The following is a 24,766-nucleotide window of genomic DNA, read 5'->3' as shown; positions in this document are numbered from 1 at the left end:
TGAAAATAAGAATCAAGGCAAATCTCTTATGATGACTCTAGTTTATTTTGGGGTGAAGATGCTTTGGAGGAGGTAATTTCAGAATTAAGGGTTGAACCTCATTCAACCCACTTTTTAACATTATGCCTAGAGGATGTGATGGAAATTTATCTATTTAAACAAATGATGGATTGTGGGGAGAAAGAGTATGATTCCTATATTTTGGAATTTGACATTCTATAGGAGCATATGGAACCCCATCCATCAATGGACAAGAAACTCAATGCTCAATGTGCAACTAGTGGCTTATTTATATGCTCACTTTTACCCAAGGAACCAATTAGAAAGTTTGATGTAAAGTTGGGTAAAAGATTTAAATCTTCAAAATGGCAAGATCGAAGCTTGCTCATCATGTTCTCACATCTTCCAAGTGTCACCTTGGAAGATCTCTGAATCTTTTGTCCTTCTACTGCTCATTGCATATAGAACGGAAATTAGGATGGGGATTCAAAATCTTCTAAGAGGAAGCACAAAAAAAAAAATGGTGGAGGCGTCGTTCTAAGACGTTAAACTAAGTGCTTAATGGGAGGCAACCCATCATGCCACAAAAAGTGGCACATATTCTTTTTATTTATACATGATAGAGTAGATTTTATTTGTATTCTTGTTCATGCATAATCCATGAAATGTTGGTGCTAAGAGGAATTTTAATTTAAATTGAAAAAAGAACGTGTGAAATTGGTAGTTAGGTGTGAACAAGAATTGGTGACCCGACTGTTTGGTCTTAGTTACCTCGACCGCGGTTTGTGCCACCTCAATCTTAAAGGCCTTGTGACCGTGATCGCATAACTAGGATCGCAATTGCGGTTAAATACGTTTAAATGACTATCTGAATACCCATTGCCCACACGTATTCTCTCTCAAATTCTCTCAAAGTCACTGAAATATTTGGCTTTACATTGTATTTCCAAGTGTCATCTAAATTCATTTCCATCTTTAACTTGGTAAGTTTTCTCAACGTCCTTGATTTTGATATTAATTGCATGCGTAGAACTTGTAGTTTAGAGAAAGGCTTGAAATAATGTTTTCTTTACTAAATGTTTGTTTGTTGATGATTATTGTGTGGTTAGCTATAGTTGTTAGTGTGCACACTAATGGAGAAGTCTTGAGTACCCAAAATTAGGCCTAAAACTGCTTGAATTAAAATGTGCACCATGTGTTCGATTTAATGTCCAATGAGTTCAATTTGAATTCTTTCAAGTCTGGGGCTAGAATCATACATTCTAGGCTTAAATTCACTACGTATAATGATGATATGCCTAGTTGGAACAAAGAATTAGGGTTAAAATTGTGTTTTGAAGAGTGTGCAGAACCTGTCGACTAAGGTCTTAGGTACTGCAATCATGGCCCCAATGACCACGATTGTGGTTAATGCTCCACGATTTCCATACCTGAGGGCAGTGTCTGTAAGAATTAAAAATTTTTGCACAACCATTTGTGCCTCCAAAAACTTCTGTAATACTATCGTATGCATTTATTTATTTGATCTAGCATGTTTTGTGTATGATAATACTAATAATGGTCTGAGTTGCATTATTTATAGGTTCTAAGCCTCAGAATGGAAGATTTTAACAACTCCAAATTCATGGCCCCATAATTCTAGAACCTCTACAATGTGGATTTGCACAGGACTAAGTTACTCCTTGAAAGGGGTATCAGCTTAGATATGGTAGAGGTTCTAGCACAGGACTAAGTTACTCCTTGAAAGGAGTTTCCACAACCCTAGCTATGGGTTTTGGCTGCTAATGATGTGAAAAATCAATAACATTCATAATAGAAAGCATAGATAAAATCAGAATGATAAGATGAATAAAAACCCACAATCATAATTGAATAATCAATCAAAGTCAATACAAGAAAATCCCAAGATCAAAGACGGTTCTTGGAGTCAAAATATGTTTCTAAGTGACAAACGTGCATAACTTCAACTAAAAAGTACACAAAGGGTATTTATAGTACATGAGAAAACCCTAAAAACAATGCCCGAACGAAATAGGAGAAAATCAGGTCGGTGGCCACCTGCGGTCTAACACAAGCGCGGGTAGTACCTGCGGTCTGGCACAGGGCACAGGTGTTTTATCCCTTTTTAGGTTTTATTTAAAAGAAAATGGTTTCGACTTTTCTCAAACTATTTCAAAATTCAAGATGTTTTCAAAATAACTTTTTGAGAAAAATTTATAGAGTCGCAACTTGATTTTTAAAGAAAATATCAAAAAAGCTTAAAGAAATTTCTAAGATTCAAAAATAGAAATAAGTCTTCTAAATTAGAGAAACTGAGTAAGGGTTCAATTAACGCCCTAAAAGGTTTTTATGGCACTTAGGAGCGTCTGTTAAAAAATGGCTCACCAAAAGATCATTTTTGACTAACTTAGAAAGGTGACTAACTTTGCGAAAAGGTTGATCTTTATATATTAAAATTATTTATTTACATTTATAAAAATGGCATTTGTTTATTCAAATGAGAAAGAGTCTACTAGAATTAGGAATAAAAAATCTGAGCATTATTTGGGTTGAGAGGATTCTACTTATTTCATAGTTACTTCTTAAGAAAATGGTTATGAAATATTATTTCGGCTTGAATTAAGTAAAATCCTATTTAAACTAGATGACACACTTGAATTTATGAAGGAAACAAGTTTAAATTTCTTATGGAAAAAGGAATTATGCAATTATTATTTATTATTTATTTTTTTGAATTATTAAGAAAGTCAATCTATTCTAAATAAAATTTTTCTGAAAAATGTTAAAGGAATATCATGTTAAAAATATTTTATCAATTATAAAAAAAATTAGAATTTGTGAGAAACAATAGTTTCTTGAATTTGAAGAAGATTATTTTTTACCCCAAGTAGACTATTAGTCATATGAATGAAACAAGTGTCATTTTTGGACTTAAGTACTCCTTTTTAAAGACTTGTTTTATAAAAATTCATTGGAACCAATTAAATCCATTTTTAAATAGGGAGGATTATGTGAGAAATTATAAAATAAGCGGGGAATTCGAGATAAGTAGGATGGCAACAACGTGATAAAATTACTTGGACTTGGTACGTGTCTTGACTCAATGCAAGTTGGGTTTAACCCAACGGAATGCGAGGAAAGAGAGTTTGAGGCACTCAACGAGGAGTTCATGCATATTAAGGGGGTAAAGATTAGTATCGAGAAGTAGATCAAGTACTAAATTGTTTCATGCATAGTCAAAAAAGGGTAAGGGGGTCAAATGAAAATATTCAAAACAGAATTACCAAATATTCAATCACTAGTTGACATACCATTTACAGTTTTAGCAACAATTTTCTAAAAGAACAGTATAATTTAGGAAGCAAAAAAAAATACTTAGGCATACTATATTTTAGAGTAGATTAATGATAATTCAAACAAGAAAGAATTATTCATGAACAATAATTCAGTTTATCATCAAGAACTATTTCCACTTTTCAAGAGGGATGGATAGCGATGGCACATCCCTGCCTCCATTTCAATTAGTCACATAACAATTCCAAAGAAAACCAAATCAAAGTTAAACACAAGGATGATACATACATGAAATAAGTTGAATTATTATACCTAAAAAAAATTCAATGAATCATACATTACGATGAACAAAACAGTAAGGAAGCCAGTCACTAAATTCATATTGAATATTATCAACAAAATATATGAAAACACAAAGCTAGAATCAAAAGATGTGACAAACTGTATGCCAAACAACTAAGACAAGAGCATTGGCTCAATATAACTGTCACAACCGTGAAAAGCCAATAGCCTTCAAGGCCTTCTACAGCACATAATCCTAGAAACCTCTTCTAATGTGAGATTCCAACAACAACCTCAATGACAATATCCTTCCACCATAAGTAATGAGATTACGCGTTAAAACAATTAAAGAACAAAATAGAAGGTACGAGAGGGTGAATCGCTCACCTATTTTCGGGCAGCGAACGGAACAAATGAGCTTATCACGTTGCTACTGCCACCACTGAAACCCGGCTCTGCTCCAATGGAATTCAAATAAATTCACTGGATTTTTAAGTTGTGTTCCTCAAGAATTTTGGTTACGTAGGGTTAAAAGTGAGTGCCTTCAAAACCCCCAATTTTACCCTAAAATCCTCCCTTGAACCCCTTCCCCTTAGTATCTATTTATAAGGGAAATTTAGAGGGAAGTAATTAGGGTTTTTGGATTTCAATTTTGAATTTTGACTTGAATTTCTTGGAAGATTGAGGACTACAGTAGGACAAATAAAAGAGATGTTGGAGATTAATTCTTTGCCTAAAAAAGTAAATCATCAACTGAGAATGATGAAAGCCCATCTAATTTTGGCCATAAATAGCTGTACGAACAGGATAATTTGGTAAATAAAGGGGAACCGCTAGTATGACTAGGGTTCCCTGATTTTGTGGTGTTGTCGTCATTTGTTGAAGTTGGTACACCATCTGGGTTTACATCGTTTGGCATTGTTATTTTTGGATGGGAATTGCCATTGTTGTTGTGTACGCCGTTTGTTGGCTATGTTGTTGATACAATAGTTGTTGGGGTCTATTTATACGTACTATTGTTGCTATGTATGCTAAAAGCATATTAAGGGAAAGAGAGGTAGAGGAATGGGCTGGGTCGGCTAGTAATAGGCTAAGGCAGCAGATAATTGGGCTGGGTTTGATGGGGATTATTTTTGGGAGTTGTTGGGCTGCTGACCTTGGGAAATTAGCCCAATCTTTTCTAAAGGAAATGGGTTGGTTTGTGAAGTAGGGGGTTTTAGGGATTTAGATTATTTTTGGGGTTATTTTTTAAAATAACCCCAATTAGGCTTAACCTATTCTATTTAAATTTCGACCAAGTTCAAAATTAATTAGCCAATTGCATTGGAATCATGACCATTTTGATTTCAATTATAATCAAATTTAATAGATTGGCTAAATCAAATTGAAATTCTATACGAATTAATACGTCGTTTAATCCTGAGCTTTTTGATTTGATAAAATCAAACAAATATATTTTAAAATAAATTATTTTTGAGACTAAATTATATTTGAATCAAAATTTTAACCATTTGAATTAACTTTCAGGATTACCGTTGATTAAAATTCAATTTTTTGTAAAATAATTATTTAAGTAATGATATTACACCATCTCGTATGTATGAATATGAAAACATATGATCGTTATTCAGGGTTAAACTTAGTCGTAGAGGGCAAAAATTAGGTATCAACAACTGTCTCCTCCCTTTTGGTAGGGTGGATACAAGTAACCCTAGGCAAAGGGAGTTTGATGTTCCTAATTTTTGTCAGATCACAAATATATTTCTGAAAGAGGTTGGTTTTCGCACTAGTTTCATGGAGTTATGGCTGGACTCCGGTATTGGGTTTCCTATATATTTCACGTTACATGAGAATTCAGGCCACTTATAGTTTATAAAGCTTGATTTTAAGCATGATTTTTCAAAGAATTCACAAGCTAACCCAATTTTGAAATTAAGTGAAACCAAAAAGCTAGGGAATAAGTGGATTGGGGGAAGGTTGGAATGCAGTTGATTTTTTCACATGGAGTTCAGCCTACATATCCCTGGGACCCAGAAAATATGACTGCTTGTAGTTTGACACAATCGGTAGAAAAAATAGTCTTTTAGTTTAGATAATTTATGGCTCGGGATGAGTGACAAGCTGATTGAATTACAAAAGAGAGGCTTGTAACCTCTTGACCATGAATGTGGTGCTCTTCACATCCATAGGTAAGATTTTACTCAAACATAATTTCCAAAACTATGAGTGTATTATCACTCGAATTTGAAAGAAAGAGAAGGTTACCCTCGGTGTGAGTTTAGAAGTACTTCAAAAGTGAAACTAAAACAAAAATCCCAAGAATACCCACGTGCCTTCTGATAGAGATGTGGTTTGATTATAGTGAAAGTCTTCTTTTATCTTTTGTCTAAAGAGTTTGATATTCCTCTTCGAACTATGTCCCAGTTCACTGTAAAGAAAAAGTTTCATGTTGTACTGCGTCCTTTATGGAGTCGTTGGCACCTGTGATTTTGGTTTGAGATTTTCATCTTTTATGGATGCTCTATAGAACATCTCAAACAAAATTGTTAGTTAAAAACATAATCACTAAGGGATTATAGTCTTTTACCATATCTTCGTGCGAGTTGCTACCTGGAAAAGACATAATCCTCTCATGTACTTGTTTGGGGGGGACAACTCTTGGAACAACCGACACAACTACCTTCTTGGTTGTTGGATAAAATAATTTTTTAACAGTTGAAAATTTCTTCAAAGTGGGGTGGCCCTCTTGGGCACCGATGACACTCTTATAAAGCGTTCCTAAAACTGCATAGTCCTATGCTGATGTGGTAACCCTTTTGATCACCTATAACGTTTGTCGTATGTGTACTGATAACCTCTTCATCTATCAAAAATGGTCCTTCGCATGCGACCTTGGGTAAGTCTTGAGTATCTATTGTATCGATATGACTTATAAATTTCCCTTGAATTATTAATCTTTGGATAATCATGCACAATATTTGATGCTGGATATGAGGCAACTTATAGATATCCTTTGAGTTGCTATCTTTTGAGTAATCTTGCACATTATCCAAACTTGGATAAGAGATGCCTTACAGAAATCCCTTCAATTGCTAGCTCTCAGGTATTCCTGCACATAATCCAGTGCATAATCGATCTTGGATATGCCGCGTCTTATAGAGAACCCTTGGACCTTTCAATTTTGATAATCTTGCATATTTTCTAGTAAGGATTTAGTCGTGAATTATGGATAACCTTCAAACTATCAATCTTCAAGTAACTTTGCAAACTATCCGGTTAGGATGTTGTTGCATCTTACGGATTCCCCATGGACTATCGACTAGTGGGTAATCTTGCACACTATCCTATATCAAATAATGTGACCTATAGATGACCCTCGGATTGTCGATTCTCAAAAATCTAGTATGGTACGTCTTTGAATAGCGACTTATAAACATCCTCCGGACTATATGTTTCTTAAGATCCAATAGTGAATGCCATTGAATATTTGGTGATTGATGCACTTGAACCTGATGAATATCTCTCAACACCATACCGCTTTGCCTTTGCATAATTTGATAAGATATGAATGCTTTAGAATTCTATCAAGGCCAGACTCTTTTATCTTTGCATGATTACCGAATATATATAGTAATGCTTCAGAATATCCTTCAATAATAGACTCTTTTGTCTTTGTGTGATTAACGGATATATAAGACTTTGAATTAATCATAGACATCATATGCAATATGGAAATGCCCTTGGATTGTTGTCTCTTCAAGACTAGTCGGAGAAGGCGATATAGTTTTTAGGACACGACCCTTTCGGCATGGACCTCTCAACATGGCCCTTTTGGTAAGATATAATGCAATAAGAAGATGAGGAGAAATGTAAATAATCGTGCAGCAATCATAGAAACATCACATAACTATTCCGCTAACATGTTGGACCTTCTGTATGTACCACCTCATCAAACACCCATCTTTGATTTGCTAGGGATGTGAATAAGTTATCATTTTGCTTTCCACATTTGATGATACCTACAACCATAGAAAACTTGTTAGTTTTGGGAAACTCAGTTATTTTAAGCTCCTAACTATCCTAGCTCTCTCTTATCGGCCTTGGGATGTTTGGATTTCTTGTATTCCTTTAAACCAAAGGAATATGGTGAATAATCGGTGCTTTTGTTGGTTTTTGTTGGCTTTAGGACAACCTTTATCCACTTAAAAATTATTAGTTTTTGATAAAATTGATCTGTATTGACTTCATCGGTCTTCAGCTCCTGTCATCATCATCATTGGGTTCTTATCTTCTTCATATGTTTGTCATTTTTTGACTCCTTCTTTGACTCCCCGAGTTAGTTAGTGCAAGGTTAAACCATAGTATAAATTAATCTAAAGTAATTACTTTATTAAACAACTTAAAAAAATTGTTTATAAAATTGGAAGGGATCTCTGTCAACTAAGTTATGTCCTGTGCTAGTTTTAATGAACACTCTTGGCTCGAGGCGTTGTTCCTTTGTATCTGAAGGTCCATGAAGTCAACTCTACTCTTTCGGCACCAAAATCTTTTTAGTCATCTATTAACTATTTAGTACAGTATGGTTGAAATTTTAAGGTCTGCCTCAAAATTTTTGCCCCTGATATCTCTCTCAAAATTAAATTTGGCTTGTCAGAGGATGATCTTCTTCTGTTGAATTTTTTAAGATTCCTTCTCAAATATTCTTCCCCAATTTTCATTTCCTACGGTGATAGGACCGGGCTGCTGTGGTGCCTACATATCCCATTGAATAGGAATCAAGTCAAATGTAGTTCCCACAACGCAAAAGAGAATAAAAATATAGTTAAAGGGGTGACCAAAGCCGACAAATGCCGTCTACACATCCCATCCTTGGGACTTAAGGTCATCATGTAGTCTAAGATAATATAGATAAAGTTTCCTATGAGGTTGACCGAAGCCGACATAGGCTGCCTACGTATCTCATTCTTGAGAATTCAGGTCAAATGTAGTTCGTACATGAAAAGGGATAGGGAATTTTAAAGCTACTACAAAGCATAAAAACGATTACAAATGGGAAATAAATTTCAAGGAAATTAACACAAAGAAACCCCAATCAGACATAGTATCTCTTTACTGTACCAGAATTAATTGGCTTGGTCCACCTTTGGCTATCCATTTCAGACAAAATCTAGGCTCCTTTAGAGATCACTTTGCAGACTACATACGGCTAACATTTCTTTATACTCCTCTTGATGAGGGAATATACATTTGAGCACCAATTGCCCAACTTCAAACGTACGAGCTCTTACCCTTTTATTGAAAGCACAAATTATTTATTCCTGATATAATTGGCCATGGCATACAGTGCTCATCCTCTTATCATCGACCATCATAAGTTATTTATGGTGGGCGTAGACCCATTTTTCATTACTCAAACCCACTTCTTGGATGACTCTTAAAGATGGCATTTCAACTTCAGCGGGTATTACTGTTGTTGCCCCATAGACTAACGCATAGGGAGCCACCCTTGTCAAATTCCTGACTATCGTGTGATATCCTAACAAGGCATAGGTTAGCATGTTGTGCCATGATTGATGACTATCAACCATCTTTCTTAAGATCTTCATGATGTTCTTGTTGGCAGATTCTAATTCTCCATTCATTTGAGGGTGATGTATGGTTAAATTTCGATGAGTGATCTTGAACTGTTCACATATATCTTTTACCAGATAACTATTCAAGTTTGCTCCATAATCTGTGATGATTGACTCGGGTATCCCAAATTGACAAATCAAGTTTTCTTGACAAAGTCTGCTACCACTTTCTTGGTTCCCACCTTGTATGAGGCATCTTCTACCTACTTGGTAAAGTAATCGATAACAACTAAAATAAATCTTTGTCCATTAGAATTTGGTGACTCAATCGGCCCGATGACATCCATACCCTAAACTATGAATAGCCAAGGCAGGCTCATAACATTAAGTTTGTATGGAGGCACCCAAATCAGATCCCATGTATCTAGCACTTATTGTATTTTGGTACACACTTGTTACAGTCACTTTTCATAGTCATCCAGAAATTCGGCTCTCAGGATCTTCTTGTCCAGAGTGAATCCATCCATATAAGGTTTATACGTTCCGGCATGAATTTCTTCAATTAATTTTGTAGCTCCAATGGAATTTACACAACATAGAAACCCAAAATCAGGTTTCCTCCTTTAGAAGACTTCCCCGTTCAAATGAAAATTATTGGCCATTCGACAGATCATTTTCTTCTAATTGATGGTTGAATCTTTGGTGTATGCTCTGGCTTCTAAATACCTCTTGATGTCAAAGTACAATAGCTTTCCCTCTGGTTCTGCCTTCACTTGTGTAGGTTGCTCCTTCACACTTATTTCTAATAGATCAATGTAACTTTGATACAGATATTAAGTTATGGAGGTTATAGTGGCCAAAGCATCGGGGAACTCATTTTGTATTCTTGGAATATGCTTGAATTCCACTTCCTTGAATCTTCTGCATAACTCCTGTACCAATTTCACAAATGGCATAATTTTAGGGTTCTTTATAGCCCATTCACCCCGAACCTGGTGAACTAATAGATCAAAATCTCCAATGACTACTAGATCCCAAATATTCATATCAATAATAAGTCTAAGAACAAGAATACAAGCCTCGTATTCAGCCATATTATTGGTACAAGGAAAGTGCAGTTTGGCAGGACCAGATAATGTTGACCAATTTTTGATATTAAGACTACCCTAATTCCTGTCCCTTGAAGTTAACTGCCTTATCGAAGAACAATCTCCAGCCCGAGTACATTTCATTAATGTTTTCTCCTACGAAAAATACCTCTTCATCTGGGAAATAAGTTTGGAGTGGCTCATACTCTTCATCAACTGGATTCTCCACTAGATGATCCGCTAGGGACTGCTCTTTGATCTCCTTTTGAGTCATGTATACAATGTCGAACTCACTCAATAGCATTTTCCATTTGGCTAGTTTTCTTGTGGGCACGGCCTTTTTGGAATATGTACTTCAGAGGATCTATTCTAGAAATGAGATACATTGTATATGACATCAGGTAATGCCTCAACTTCTCGGTCACCCAAGTCAATGCACAACACGTCCTTTCTAATAGTGGTAATAAGCCTCATGTGGAATAAACTTCTTACTCAAGTAATAAATTGCTCTTTCTTTCTTTCTTTCCAGTATCATCATATTCCCCTAAGACACATCCAAATGCATTATTTAAGACCGATAAAAACAACAATATGGGTTTTCCTTTTCTTGGAGGAACTAGTACTGGTGGATTGGATAGATAATCCATGATCCAGTCTGGCATTCTTCAATCAATTTATTTACCGTATCTTTCTTTAACATCTTGAGAATTGGTTCGCAAATAACCGTTGATTGGGCTATGAACCTTTTGATGTAATTTAATCTCCCCAAGAAACTCATAACTTCCTTCTTTATCTTCGGGGGAAAGTTCTTGGATTGCCATAATCTTTAAGGGGTCAAGCTCAATGTCCTATATACTAACTATGAAACCCAACAGCTTCCCGACGGGTACCCCAAAGGCATACTTGGCAGGATTCAGCTTCAAATTGGACTTCTGCAACATATAAAAAAACTTTTCTAAATGAGCCAAGTGGTCCGAACCCTTACGAGAGTTGATGATCACATCGTCCACTTACACTTCAATCCCTTTATAGATCATATTATGATATATGATTTTCATAGCTCTCATATACGTAGCACCAGCATTCTTGAGACCGAAGGGCATCACTCTATAGTGATAAAAACCCCAAGGTGTGATGAAGTCCACTTTTTTTGCATCTTCTTCATCCATCGGAATTTGATGATACCCGGTAAGTCAATCAATGAATGACTGTATTTTATGCCTCGCATAGTTATCAATGAAAATATGGATGTTGGGTAATGGAAAGTTATCGTTAGGACTGGCTTTGTTCAAATCCCTATAATCGACATAAATCCTGACCTTTCCGTCCTTCTTTGGTACTGGAACAATATTAGCTAACTATGTTGTATACTTTGTGACATCAACAGCATTGGCTTGGATTTTCTTAGTGACTTCTTCCTTGATTTTCAAACTCAGATCTGGCTTGAATTTTTGCAACTTTTGCTTCACGGGATTGAACCCTAAATCAATGGGCAATTTGTGTGATATAATATATGCACTCAATCCTGGCATGTCATCATAGGACCAAGCAAATATGTCAATGTATTCTTTAAGCAATCCGATAAGTTCTCTTTTTTGTGCCTCTATAAGATAAACACTAATTCTAGTTTCTTTGACATTGTCGTCATCACCTAGATTAACAACCTCGGTCTCCTCTAGGTTGGGCTTTTCTTGATCCTCAAAATCTTTCAGTTTCTCTGTTAATTGGTTTGGAGCCATCGTTTATTCATCATAGTCCTCTCATTCATCATCATTTGCCTCGATTTATTTGTTTAGATCTTGACATGACATAACATTGGCAGCTTTTAAGTTATTATTACTAAAATCATAAACGACATAAGTTAGATTATAGTGATCGAAAAGTCTAGTAAAAATATATTTGCGATAAGGGAGGCTTTTATTGAAATTTAAAACATTACAAACATTGGGTATGATCCACACCAGTGTGGGTTTGGACCTTTTGGGAAACATAAAAAGCAAAAATGAGGTAAATAAAACTTAAAGGGAGGGTCTCGATCCTCATTCGGACTACCACCAATTTTGCAAAAGTTAAATTTCATCCTTTCATCTACCACATCAACTGGGGATTCATGATAGGAGTGGATGTCCAGTTTGATAGTTTCTCCCCTGGTTCATCTTTCTTGATCTCGGTCTTCTTAGGGAAATCATCCATAATAGCGTCACACTCTTCAAACAAGTTCCCTATTCCATCCTCAAAACCATTATTTGTAGGCTTCACAAATATAGAAAATAACTGGTAGAGTGAAGGTAACCTCTTTGCCGATTTTGGTCCTTCTTTCTTTATCTCTCTTGCACTTTCTTTACTTCAAACATAGCCTATCCCATATTTGAACAACTTATCTAGTATCACGACAGGCTCAATAATCCCATCCAAATTATTTCCTAAGTCGTGCTTTGGCTCAAAAACACTTCTCAGCATAACAACGGCCAACATCTTGTAAATTGAAGGCATTGGCTCGCGACGGTGGATTCCACTAAAAATTCTTCTCTTATGGGGCTTATGCAAAAGCTTGATGAGGTGCGATGAATGCAATAAATATGGGCTTCTTTGTAACACTTAAAGCAGCCACTGTCTTTTCTATATCATTTGTCTTATCTATTTCTTCAGGGCTAGCCTATGTTACAGACTTACTCACCACCCACTCGCCATCTATTTTTATTATACTGATAGTTTCCCCTGCATGGTTTGGGTATGGGTTGGTGGAAATATTTGGCGGCACCGTTTAAAGTGAAATCACCTTCTGATTAATCAAAACTTAAATCTTACGCTCAAATTAATACAGTTCTCAGTTGTATGTCCAACACCTCCAGAATGATATGCACAATGTTGGTCAACGTGAAAGAATCGGGAATTGGTATTGGCGGGTTTTTGAAGGATAAATTGGATGAGACATGCTTTCTTTAGCCTTTCAAACAGTTGAGTTTTGGTTTCAGCCAAATCATCTAAACTTCTGGTGATGGCATTTCCCAAAATTAGACCCAAAATAATTCTTTGACTTCGGATTTGGCCTAGAGGATACGAAAGACACATCTTTTCTCTTTTTCTTTGGGAATCCTGAGATCCAAGTTATGCAGAGGTCTTGTTAATTTTTCCTGTCCTGAGTCCTTCTTCAACTATTTCACCAATCTTAACTAAGTCAGCGAAGGTAGCACGAACTGCCAATATTATTTTGTCATAAAACTCACCCTCATGAGCTTGGGTAGACACAGCGACTATTTTTTCTTCTATCATAGGAGGTAGTACCTTTTCTTCCTCTTTTCGCCAATGATAGGCATATTTATAAAAAAATTCATTAGAATTTTTCTAGATACGGTTCAAATAATATCGATCGGGAACTATCTCTATATTGTAGGAAAATCTATCAATAAATTCCCTGGCTAAAGCGCTCCATTTAGGCAACTTCTTCAGTTCCTATCAAGCGATCTATTCTAACGCCTCCCCACTTAGGCTTCGACTGAAGAGCCTCATTAGTAAGGCCTCATTTCTACCAGCACCTACCATTTGGTCAAAATATCCTCTCAAGTGGGTAGTAGGGTTTCCAGTACCATTGAATGTTTTAAACTTAGGGACTTTAAATCCTTCGGGCAAGTTCAAATCAGTGTGAATGCATAGTTCATCATAACTGAACCCCGTTGCATTAGGTAAACCATGTATTTTCTCCATCCTGGTAATCTCTTCCTTTATCAGTAGGATCTCCAGCATGTTTGTCTTCAGATATCTTACAGTCCTTCTCCATCTCCTCATAGTAGTCAATTTCTAGATTTTGGGAGAATGTATGGTAAGAGGTAGGCATTATAGAAGCATAGATGGTTGCGGGAGATATAATTTGGGTCATTAGAAGATTTTTAGTGGTATGAGCAAAGTTTTGGTATGTGGAAATTGGATTTTGAGGAGCATTGGCATTAGGACTGAAGGCGGGGTGAGTATTTTTTGAAGTGAAGGCATATGTCAAGGTACTTCGGTAATTTGGACCGAAGCTTTGAGGATAGTAAGCACTTGGATTGTTTTCTCAATTGGTATTTAAATAGGAGGGATATGGGTTTGGCATGATGGATTGGTGGAATTAGTAGGTAGCCTAGGCATAGAAGCGAAGGGTATGTCATTTGGTTGGTTTCCATTATTAGGAAAGCTAAGAGAAGGGAATTAGTACATAAGCACATGGTTATCCAAGATGAGCGTGTTAGCGGCAATGGCTAGATTGGCCATATCTTTTGCTCGTTGTACTTCTTCTGAAGCTCCTTCATTCTCCTAGTTAGTTCAGTGATCATCTCACCTGTGTCATTATCACACAATCCCTAAAAGTAATTTCGGTAAGAGAATTATCATCACTAATACTAGTCATTCTTTTCACTTCAACTAAGCGATGGTCAGGAAGGAATTTTTATTTGACTTAGATCTAGTAAAGTATTGATGTCCAACCAGTTTTGTCAACACAAATCAATTTCTACTTACTTGATTACCTGATAAAACAACTCCAAAGGCAAATATGTTAGATTTGATTATTGATAAATAATGCAAGATATCCGACATAAAGTTTCTTTCATCTTAGGTGAATTGATCCACGGAAGGGTATTGACTCAAAAGGAATAAATGGGTTGGACTTTGTCCGTTGATTTTTGGATAACTGGTTCTTAATGGGATTTTTGCCAAATCTTTTGATTTTGGACTCATACGACTTCCCTTAACAAATTGAGATATAATGATTTTAAATGATAGAGGCCGGGTCAAAAAGCTACCTGCGTATCTCATAAAGGAGAAATCAAGCCATACATAGTCAAATAGGCAAGGATAAAACTTCATTTCTTGAAATCTTATTAGATTTCATTACATCAGGAGAACATGAAAAGGAAAACGATAATAGAAATGATGAAACTAAATGACTAAGTCTTAGATAGATGTGTTCATTCCAACTTCATTCTACTTCTTCTACATCTTGATCTTCTATGGGTGGTATTGCGAAAATTCCAGCTTGACCCTTCCTGTATCCATCAAGCTCACCAAATCTATCTTAAAAGCATGGCAAGTCTATAAGTTGTGCCTTGTGATTCCTCCATGATAGTGACAAACCTCTCTGAATTTTTTCCAAGCCTTAGACATCGTATTGGGCTTCCTTTCCATTGGCTCCAGAATCTTGGCATGGATGAGCTTTAAATAGATTTCATGGTAAGTATCCTCAAACTTTATGAAGTCAAATTTGTAAATTTGCACGTCATTAGTGAGGGGCATGCCTGGATCAACCCGATCACAATAGAGAATGGTTTGCAGTCCCCACAAATTATTTATTTGGCCACGACATATCATGTTGTAAATTCTAGCCTTCAAAGCAAGACACTCATCAGTGGTATGGCTAGATTAATTTGGATGATAATGAAATCTCTTATGAGCATCTTCAAGAAAGCAGTCGAATCCTTTTGTTTGATCAGGGTGAAGGATTTCCATATCTCATAGGATTCGATAAATTGTTGAGCATATTATGATGTGCGGGCACTGAGAGCATTCTCAGGGGTAACCTCTGAGGATGATCTTTTCACTTCTTGATCTAATGCTAGTTATTCAAACAACGCCTCCTCTGATCATGGCCCAGTGGCCCTCCCTTATGTTTGAAAGTGGGGCTTTCTCAAACCTTTTTCTTTCCTACGTGATCAACTTCTTGACTTCAGCAATTTCTTTGTCAGCTTGATCGTCCCTTTCTATCAGTCCCATGATCTTTGCTTTTTGCATTTCCTCTACTTGGGATAACTCCACTATTCCTCTTTTCAGTTGTGCGGTCCTTGAGTCCATGATAGATTTTCCTAAGAGAATAGGAATATACTTGAAAAGAAGGCTAACAAAAATAGTTGGGGACTTTCTGAGAAACTTAGGGACCTGGAATTTGTGGGAAGACTTTGGATAGTAAGCATATATTTTTGCCTAAAGGGCTTTATAAGACTTTATTGAGGGGTAGATCAATTCACCTTTAATTTAACAATGCATATAGCACATAATTAGTTATATCACATAAGACAGTTAAATCATACAATAATAGAATAATAAATAGACTCCTAATTGGGTGACCCTTTTGAGCCAAGGGTTGGCCTAGCGAATTTGAAGAAAGTATATATTTTTTAGACCAACCAATTATCCCCCCAAAATCTCCATAGATATATAATGCCATAAATGTTTACAAAAGTTGCATAAGGGGATACAATCTTTAGGGAAAAGGGAAATGATATGAAAAGAACAAAGTCCCGCGTAAGGGATAGAAACTAACTCCTAGATGCTCCTTTATTGGACTTCGATATCTTAGATTTATCCACCTCTTACTATATGTGATATCTATAGATGACTAGGTGGCTCCCTCATAATTTTGCTTTATTCTCTAGGTCATCTTCCCTATGCTATCAATTTGAGAAGCCATGTGATCATCCAAATCAAGAAAACACTATCTTCCATCATCAATCTCTTTCCTAGTTTGATTTAACTCTTCTCTTAACTGGTGTATAGTTAAGTAATCCTCAATATGCATCTGTTGGTCCGTCATTTTACTTCTTCAGAATTTGTCCTGAAGCCTGTAGAGTCGGATCTGATGTTCTGACTCTACATCAATGATCTGTGTAGGTACATTCGGATCTGAGACCAATGTTCCGGCAAGATTCTCCATCAACCATTCTTTATAGGTATCACTAACCTCGGGTTCATACTTGATACGAAAGGAAACTTTTTTCATCTTTCTTCTCCTTCACCCGTCTACAAAGTACTATTTGAGTGGAGTTTCACCTTCTTCATACTCGATGATAAATCTAACAATAGGCATTATTTGTGGTGTTTCCTGCTTGATTTCAAACTACCTAAGCACCCTGTCAGGGTTATAAGGATGAGTTCCCTTGAGACCTGGAAGTACTAAAAATGGCCATTCATCCCCTCGAGTAATGTATTTCCCCGGGTAAGGATATCTGATAGACCACTGGACATTGTCCTCTCTCAATTCCCCAAAAATCTTGAACCAAAATCTCAGAGATTCTATTCTCTTAAACTTGTGCAAGTACAGCTAAATGTCATATGATGATAAAATATCTACCCTTGTTCGAGCGTTCAGTAGCTCTACTCTAGGATTTTTCAATAAATGCTTCATCATCCACCATTGCAAGATAAGGTTGCACCCTTGGAAGAAATGATGTCTTCCCTGATACCTTCCCAAAGCCTAATATATTTTAGTGACTCTCAGATTAATAGTGTAATATACTTCGTAGAAGAGGGTGTGTATCACCATAACGACTCGCGGATTAATGGTGTCATTTTCTACTTATGGGAACACCATAGTTCCAAGCAAACCCACGACGAAAGCAAATGCTCTTTTCTCTCTCCATTCTGACTCTAATTCAAATTTATGTCTGAACTTCTTAAAAATATTATAATTTCCAAACCAATGATGCAACCCATAAAAAGGTATGCTATCTCTATCATGTTCCCCCAACCAAGTATCATCGTTGATTGAAAAGGCATCCTTGATCTCCTGACAGCTCCAAACAATAGGGACTAGAATACTTTTGTCGGGTGCACTCCTTCTTTTCATACACATGTCGAGGCTCTCATAGCAAGTCATCACTTCTTCAATGGTAGGTTCAGTTCGACTTTTTTGAAGTGAAACAACATGTTGTCATCATCCCAAAATATGGTTAGCACATGGATCATTTTAGGCCAAGTGTCCATCTCTAGAAGCGACGGTAGATGCCTGATATGCGTACTAACAATCTCCTTATCTTTTCTACCCATATGAGTCCACCATACTTTCATGAAGTTATCAGGTCCGGTAATCATCATGAATTTTCTACAAGGGTATGATTGAGCTATTCCTACACGAAAAAACAAAAGTAAGCCTTCTGCCTACCCCAATAGATAATTGACTGAATCAAACAGACATATATTTCTTTAACACATAAACATGATTCGTCTGTAATTGGCTCGAGGATAATAGACACAGGGGAGATTATCTAATGGGTCCAGTATCCCCTTGGATATTTGGTCGTCCTAAGCTCTTGCCTAAAAGAGAGTTTTGATTTGGCTCAATCTATGGTGTCTAGAGTGGGCTTTTAACCAGGTTCCCAAGCGGACAACTTGGGTTTGGAAATATGAACAGTCATCGGACTCCTAACGTGCTAAAAAATTATCATATTTCCAACATTTGATTTGGAGTTAAACAATAGGGGCCAAGACATCTACGAAACCCCAAATAATTTATATGTTTCGAAAGCAGAAATATGCCATGAAATGCAACAATTTTAAATTTGCAGAAATTTAAACATATAAGCAGACAAACGGTGTAAATATTACAACCCAAATAATTAGTCGAAGAAGTTAGCACACATTTGGTTAGAAACTAATGAATTCTCCAGTAGAGTCGACATTTCTGTTTTATCACTTTTAGGTTTTATTAAAAAGAAAATGGTCTCGACTTTTTTCAAATAATTTTAAAATTCAAGATGTTTTTGAAATAATCTTTTGAGAAAAAATTATGGAGATGCCACTTGATTTTTACAAAAAATAACAAGAAAACTTAAAGAAATTTTAAAGATTCAAAAACAAAAATAAATCTTTGAAATTAGAGAAACTGAGTAAGGGTTCAATTAATGCCCTAAGAAGGTTTTTAAGGCACTTAGGAGCATCCGTTAAAAAATAATTCACCAAAAGATCATTTTTAACTAACTTAAAAAGGTGACTAACTTTACAAAAAGGTTGAATTTTAAATATTAAAATTATTTATTTACTTGTATAAAAATGGCATTTTTTTAATTCAAACGAGAAAGAGTCTATTGGAATCAGGGAAAAAATTTTGAGGAGTATTTGTGTTGAGAGGATTCAACTAATTTCATAGTTATTTCTTAAGAAAATGGTTATGAAATATTATTTTTGCTTGAATTAAGAAAAAACCTATTTAAACTAGATGACACACTTGAATTTATGAAGGAAACAAGTTTAATTTTTTTATGAAAAAAGGAATTACGTAATTATTATTATTATTATTATTATTTATTATTATTATTTGAATTATTATGATTATTATTATTTGAATTATTATTATTACAAATATTTTATCAATTATGAAAAAATTAAAATTTGTCAGAAAAATAAGTTTCTTGAATTTGAAGAAGATTATTTCTTACCCCAAGTAGACTATTAGTCATATGAATGAAACAAGTTTCATTTTTGAACTAAAGTACTCCTTTTTAAAGACTTGTTTTAAAAAGAATCAATGGAGCCAATTTAATCCCTTTTTAGATAGGGAGGATTATGTGAGAAAAATAATAAAATAAGCAGGGAATTCGAGATAAGTAGAATGGTAACAACGTGGGAAAATCACTAGATTAATTAATTAAAATTAGTGCTAAAGTAACAAACATAAATTGCAAATTGTAAGTGAATAAAAGATGGGTAAACCACATATATACTGCATAAAGTGAAACTATTTACATAATTTCCCTTGATATTTTCTCTCTCCCTATTATGCAAAATATTGTCACATATTCGGTTGCTTGTTATATATTTGCTGAATGTATGATAAATCTGATTTACCTAAAATTAAGGGATAAGGAATCAGTAAATATATCCCTATTCCTTAAATTACGTCATTTAATACCTGATGTTAATTATTGTATGAGTTAAAATAGTAACTGAAATTTGAATTTCAAAAACAAAAACTCTTAAACATTACCTCTAGTTGTCTTCATTTCTGATTAACTATTCTGGGAAAAAAATATTTGTTCATAATTTATTGTGAGAAAAAAGATGAACATCCCAATATTGTTGCGTCATTCCGGTGTATGGGAGATGGAAATAAGTTTTAAAGCATACAAAAGTGATGCCATTGTTGTTTCAGAAAGTATTAACTTTCTGAAATTGGTAGCGACAATCGGGATGGAATTAGTATCGATGGTGTTCAAAAAAAATTGAAGTAAAATACATTGTTGATGGTAATTCTTCTCAATTATCATAAGAAATAATAATGGAGTGAAGGTTTAGATTGAGTTGAAGAAATAATGTTCTGGGCTTATAAGTTTTCCGCTGTGTATAACAACTTCCAATAAATCGATTAAGGATATCAAGTTTGATAGCAAAACTGGGGTTGTCATATTGAAGGTAGTGAATCTAATTCGGTTGCTTTAACAGTTGTTGAAACGCAGAATCAATATTCATTATACGTTCTAGAATTAGAAGTTAATAATTTCATTACTGATTGCAAGAACACTGAAATAGAAGTTAACCAACTTTATAAGGATAAGCAAACTTTGGTATCGGTTATGGCAAAATATGCGATATCGAATGGCTTTAACACCTTTACTAAATGATCGGACAAATAAAGGTATGGAATAAATTATTATTTTTTATTTGTAGATGTTGTGAAGGATGTTGGTGTGTTGTAATAGCATTTGTTGAATGAGTTTTATTATTGACTTTAATTTCTAGCTTTGTTGTTTGCACAAAATAGAGTTACATTTACGATGTATAATATTCCATCATACATTCATTCGAATGTATAATAAAACTGTAACAATTTAATTATGATATTTCTATTTAAATTATAGATTTTATATGTATGTTAATAAATTGACAATATGTTTTAAAATATAACTGTAGCTATGTGTTACATTGTCGGGTTAAAGATTACAAACGGGTCCTGAAGATGTATTCGATGAATCATTTGGAAATCTTTGTGATAAAGACATTTGATTCGGAACATAGTTGCAGCCTGAGTGATAGAGTATTGAATAATTTGGTTGCAACAACAGTTTTTGTCAGTGAGTTTACTGCACCAAAGTTAATTAATTACAAGAGAATACACACACTGGGGGACATAATTGAAGAGTTGAAGGCAATCTATGGTGTTGATATTAACAACATAATGGCTTGGCGGGTAAAAGAAAAGGCAATTGCGATGCTTAGAGGTGGACCATCTAATAGATATCGAAAAATGCCCCGTTATATATATATATGTTGGACCAGGTATATCCTGAATCATATATTCAGATGCATAAGGCATTAGATAACGAGTTTAAATACTTGTTTATTACCTTACATCCCATGATAAGGGGGTTCGAATTTTGTCGTCCAGTAGTAGCTGTAAATGGTGTACATTTAAGCGGGTCATATCAAGAAATGTTTGTACTGGCAAGCACTCTTAATGGTGCGGTATCATACTTTGAAATATTTACATTTGGTATTTCAGCATTGTGCATGTATTCTAGCTGATTATATGTTGCTCTAGTATGTATAATAAAAATTGGACTTGCTTAATGAGTACATATAGTACCAATATACGCCTTTTATTTTGTGTTATTGATGTTTTCTATAAAGTAGATGCTAGTTTCTGTTTAAACAACCTTAGAAATTGCATTTTCATTTTAAAATTGAACGAGTAAAATGTAAGTAGATTTTGCTTTGTGAGATATGTGTATGATTAGCAATTATACTTCATGGTGTATGTATGATGTTGTAAAATATCCATACTTTCTTATTAATTTCACGTTTAATGTCTGATACATTTACTAATAATTAAATCTATAATTCCCTAACAGTATGTTTATTATGTATGATGTATTGTTATACGTTATTAAAATGCGTGGAGTTATATATTTTAGTTGTTTTCAATTAAGTGATAAGGGCGGGACAACATGTATGATGTTATGTATTACCTAAATGTAAAATAATTAGAGACTTGTTCAATGGTGTACATATATTATTGAACTGTTGTTGTTTTTTTGTTTAGGATGTATTCTTCCATTAGCTTACGGTGTTGTGGATTCCGAAAATGACAATTCGTGGACTTGGTTTTTTCATCAATTTAGAGAAGCATTTGGAGAACGGGACAACATGTGTGTTGTATCGGTTCGAAATGAGAGTATCATAAAAGGTGTGAGCATTGTTTATCCTAATATCCCCCATCTTGCATGTATTTGGCATTTATGGAAAAATATTTGTAAATATTTTAGAAAAAGCAAAAATAGACTTAGTGACCTTTATTATTCCATGGATAAAGCATATAGAAAAGAAGATTTTGATTACATTATGTCAAAAGTTGGAAAGGTTGATCCAAGGCTTAAGGAATATCTGGAAGAAGCTGGATATAATAAATGGTCTCGATGTCACTCCCCTGTTAATAAGGGTAGAATGATGACCTCTTGTTTGGTAGAGGCTAGAGTACTTCCTATTTTAGGTTTCCTTGAAGAAGTGAGGATTCTATTTGCTGCATGGAAATGTAAGAACAGTGAAATTGCATCTTATACAAACACAACGCTTGGGAGAAGATTTCAAGAAATACTAACTGATAATAGGGTTAAATCATTGTGGATGACGGTATGTATTATGATAGTTAAATATACTTTATATTTGTTATTAATTTTTATATTTATAACTGTATAAAATTAATCATTGCTAACACATTAAGGCAGCTGGAAGTTATCTGTACTGTGTGTATGAATCAGGAAGGAGGTACATTGTTGATATTGATCGTGGCACGTGTAACTGTTGCCAGGATCAAATTGATGAAATTCCATGTGCACACGTAATTGCGGTTTTAAAGAGTATAAATATTGATGTAAAAGAGTATGGACGTTACTGTTCAGAATCATACCGTCCAAACACCATTGTCAAGACATATGAACTCCCCATAATTCCTATGCCAGATATGAAAGATTGGATTATTCTAGATTTGGTTGATGCCGACGAAGTTTTGCCACCCAAATACAAAAGACCTCCTGGGAGGCCAAAAAAGAAAGACATTTAAAATCAAGTGAATCACTTACAAGTCCAAACCATTGCGGTAAATGCGGGCGTGCAGGCCACAACTGTCGGACGTGCGGTTTCTTCCCAAAAAAAAGTTGAAGATTTTAGTTTGTTGTTCTAAATGCTAATTTTTCATTTGGATATAACTACAGAACCTCATTTTTTTTGTTTTTTATTGATTTGTTTGTTGAAGTTTATTTTATGTTTTTATTTGTTATGTGTTGTTTAATTAGGACTTAATGTATGATATTTTGGAAACAAAGTAATACAGTTTTGAATTATTCTATTTTCTGACTTTACTGCTCATTATTGCAATGTGTAATATGTAGTTATAATGTATAATACATTTAACATGTATGCTACTATACGTTGACAACATGTATGATTTTAAAGTAAACGCTTTTAAAAAACATAAGAACTACCAAAATATGAAGCAAACAAATTTGTGTGAAGATTATGGATTATACATTAAGATGTATGTATGATAATAAAAAATATTCTTGTTTTGTTATCAGTATTACGTTTAAAGGTTGATACATTAAGTTTGTTTACAATTTACGATCTACTGTTATTCTTCTTAAATTTTTTTTAATACCGAAGTTGTTTTCAATTAAGCAATGAAAGTGTTTCAACATGTATGATGTTATCTACTGAATTTATCAAAAATTAATTGATACCTCTTCAATGTATAATTAACTCATGATATAGTATTAACTTCTTTAATGCTGGAAAAAAACACAATGCTTTACATATATATAATTTATTAATATGTAAATTGTTGTTATACAGTGTTATTAATATTATGTTAGGTAAAAATGAGTAATTAACAAACAATATAGAATAAGCAGAAAAGAGTTTATGTAAATGTAAATGTATTAGAACCAAAAACTGTCATCCATATAATGATGCCTAAAAACCAACATTCAAAAAACCATTACTGTATATAACTATTTAGCAGAAACAACAAAAAAAGCAATTAGAATATTTTTTAGAATGAGCTACTCCAAAGTAACAATTGCACTTTCATCAGGTGATTGGAGAAAAGTATTCTTTGATCGAGGAGGATCATCATTATCACTCGTATAACCTTTCTTTGCTTTCGTCACTCCGTAATACCATAGTAACGAAGCATACCGTGCATGTTGACTAGCAACTTCAAACTCACATGAATGGACTTGCTGTCCTTCACTCAATATTTCTACATATGCAGCCACAAATACCCCGCAGTCCCTGATCTTTTAACAAAATAAAAGACCGATATGTTTAGTAATTTACCATGATTATACATGTGAAATTTAAAAAGTAAGAGACACTTACAAATTATCATACGCTTGTTGTGGACTATTTGGGACATATTCAACATCAAATGGGTTGTGACTTATCTAACCAGTTTGCAGATCAAGCTTCCCTTCGTACACTTTAAGTGTTGACCAGTCAATTCTTTCAGTCTTTTCAAAAACACCATTGTCCGACAAGTAAGTAGGCAGCATCGCTGCTAACTTTCATATTTCAGTTGGTGGTTCACTTTTCTTTTTGCTTGACAATGAGTCATACACGCGTATTGTTCTCTCCTTTAACATAATTACAGCCAATACCCAGTGACATTCTTCTCCATAGTTAACGGGAACATATACCTCATCAACCAAATGTCATGGTAAACCCGCAGGAATACAGAATCCATTAATTATATTTGTTATAGCGATTTCATTAGAAGCACAAGCAACAGATTCT

The 24,766-nt window shown here is 34.6% G+C and overlaps 1 protein-coding gene across 1 annotated transcript; it reads left to right on the top strand.

The window, feature by feature from the left end:
- Positions 1 to 20,945: 20,945 nt before the first annotated feature.
- LOC107852873 lies at positions 20,946 to 23,036 on the top strand. Its single transcript, XM_016697921.2, has 3 exons — positions 20,946 to 21,198; positions 22,020 to 22,606; positions 22,698 to 23,036. The coding sequence occupies exons 1-3, from the start codon at positions 20,946 to 20,948 to the stop codon at positions 23,034 to 23,036; spliced, it is 1,179 nt and encodes a 392-aa protein (XP_016553407.2).
- The last annotated feature ends 1,730 nt before the right edge of the window (positions 23,037 to 24,766 follow it).

Source organism: Capsicum annuum, chromosome 3 (assembly GCF_002878395.1).
Source record: "Capsicum annuum cultivar UCD-10X-F1 chromosome 3, UCD10Xv1.1, whole genome shotgun sequence".
In the NCBI taxonomy this organism is placed as follows: domain Eukaryota; kingdom Viridiplantae; phylum Streptophyta; class Magnoliopsida; order Solanales; family Solanaceae; genus Capsicum; species Capsicum annuum.
Note: the sequence above shows the minus strand (reverse complement) of the source record. Positions and strands in the feature narration are given on the sequence as shown.

Coding starts and splice junctions, on each gene's coding strand:
- LOC107852873 (XM_016697921.2), top strand. CDS start 20,946: ATGAATCATTTGGAAATCTTTGTGATAAAGACATTTGATTCGGAACAT. Junction 21,199..22,019: donor GGCAATTGCGATGCTTAGAG/GTGGACCATCTA, acceptor TTTTTTGTTTAG/GATGTATTCTTCCATTAGCT. Junction 22,607..22,697: donor TTAAATCATTGTGGATGACG/GTATGTATTATG, acceptor TAACACATTAAG/GCAGCTGGAAGTTATCTGTA.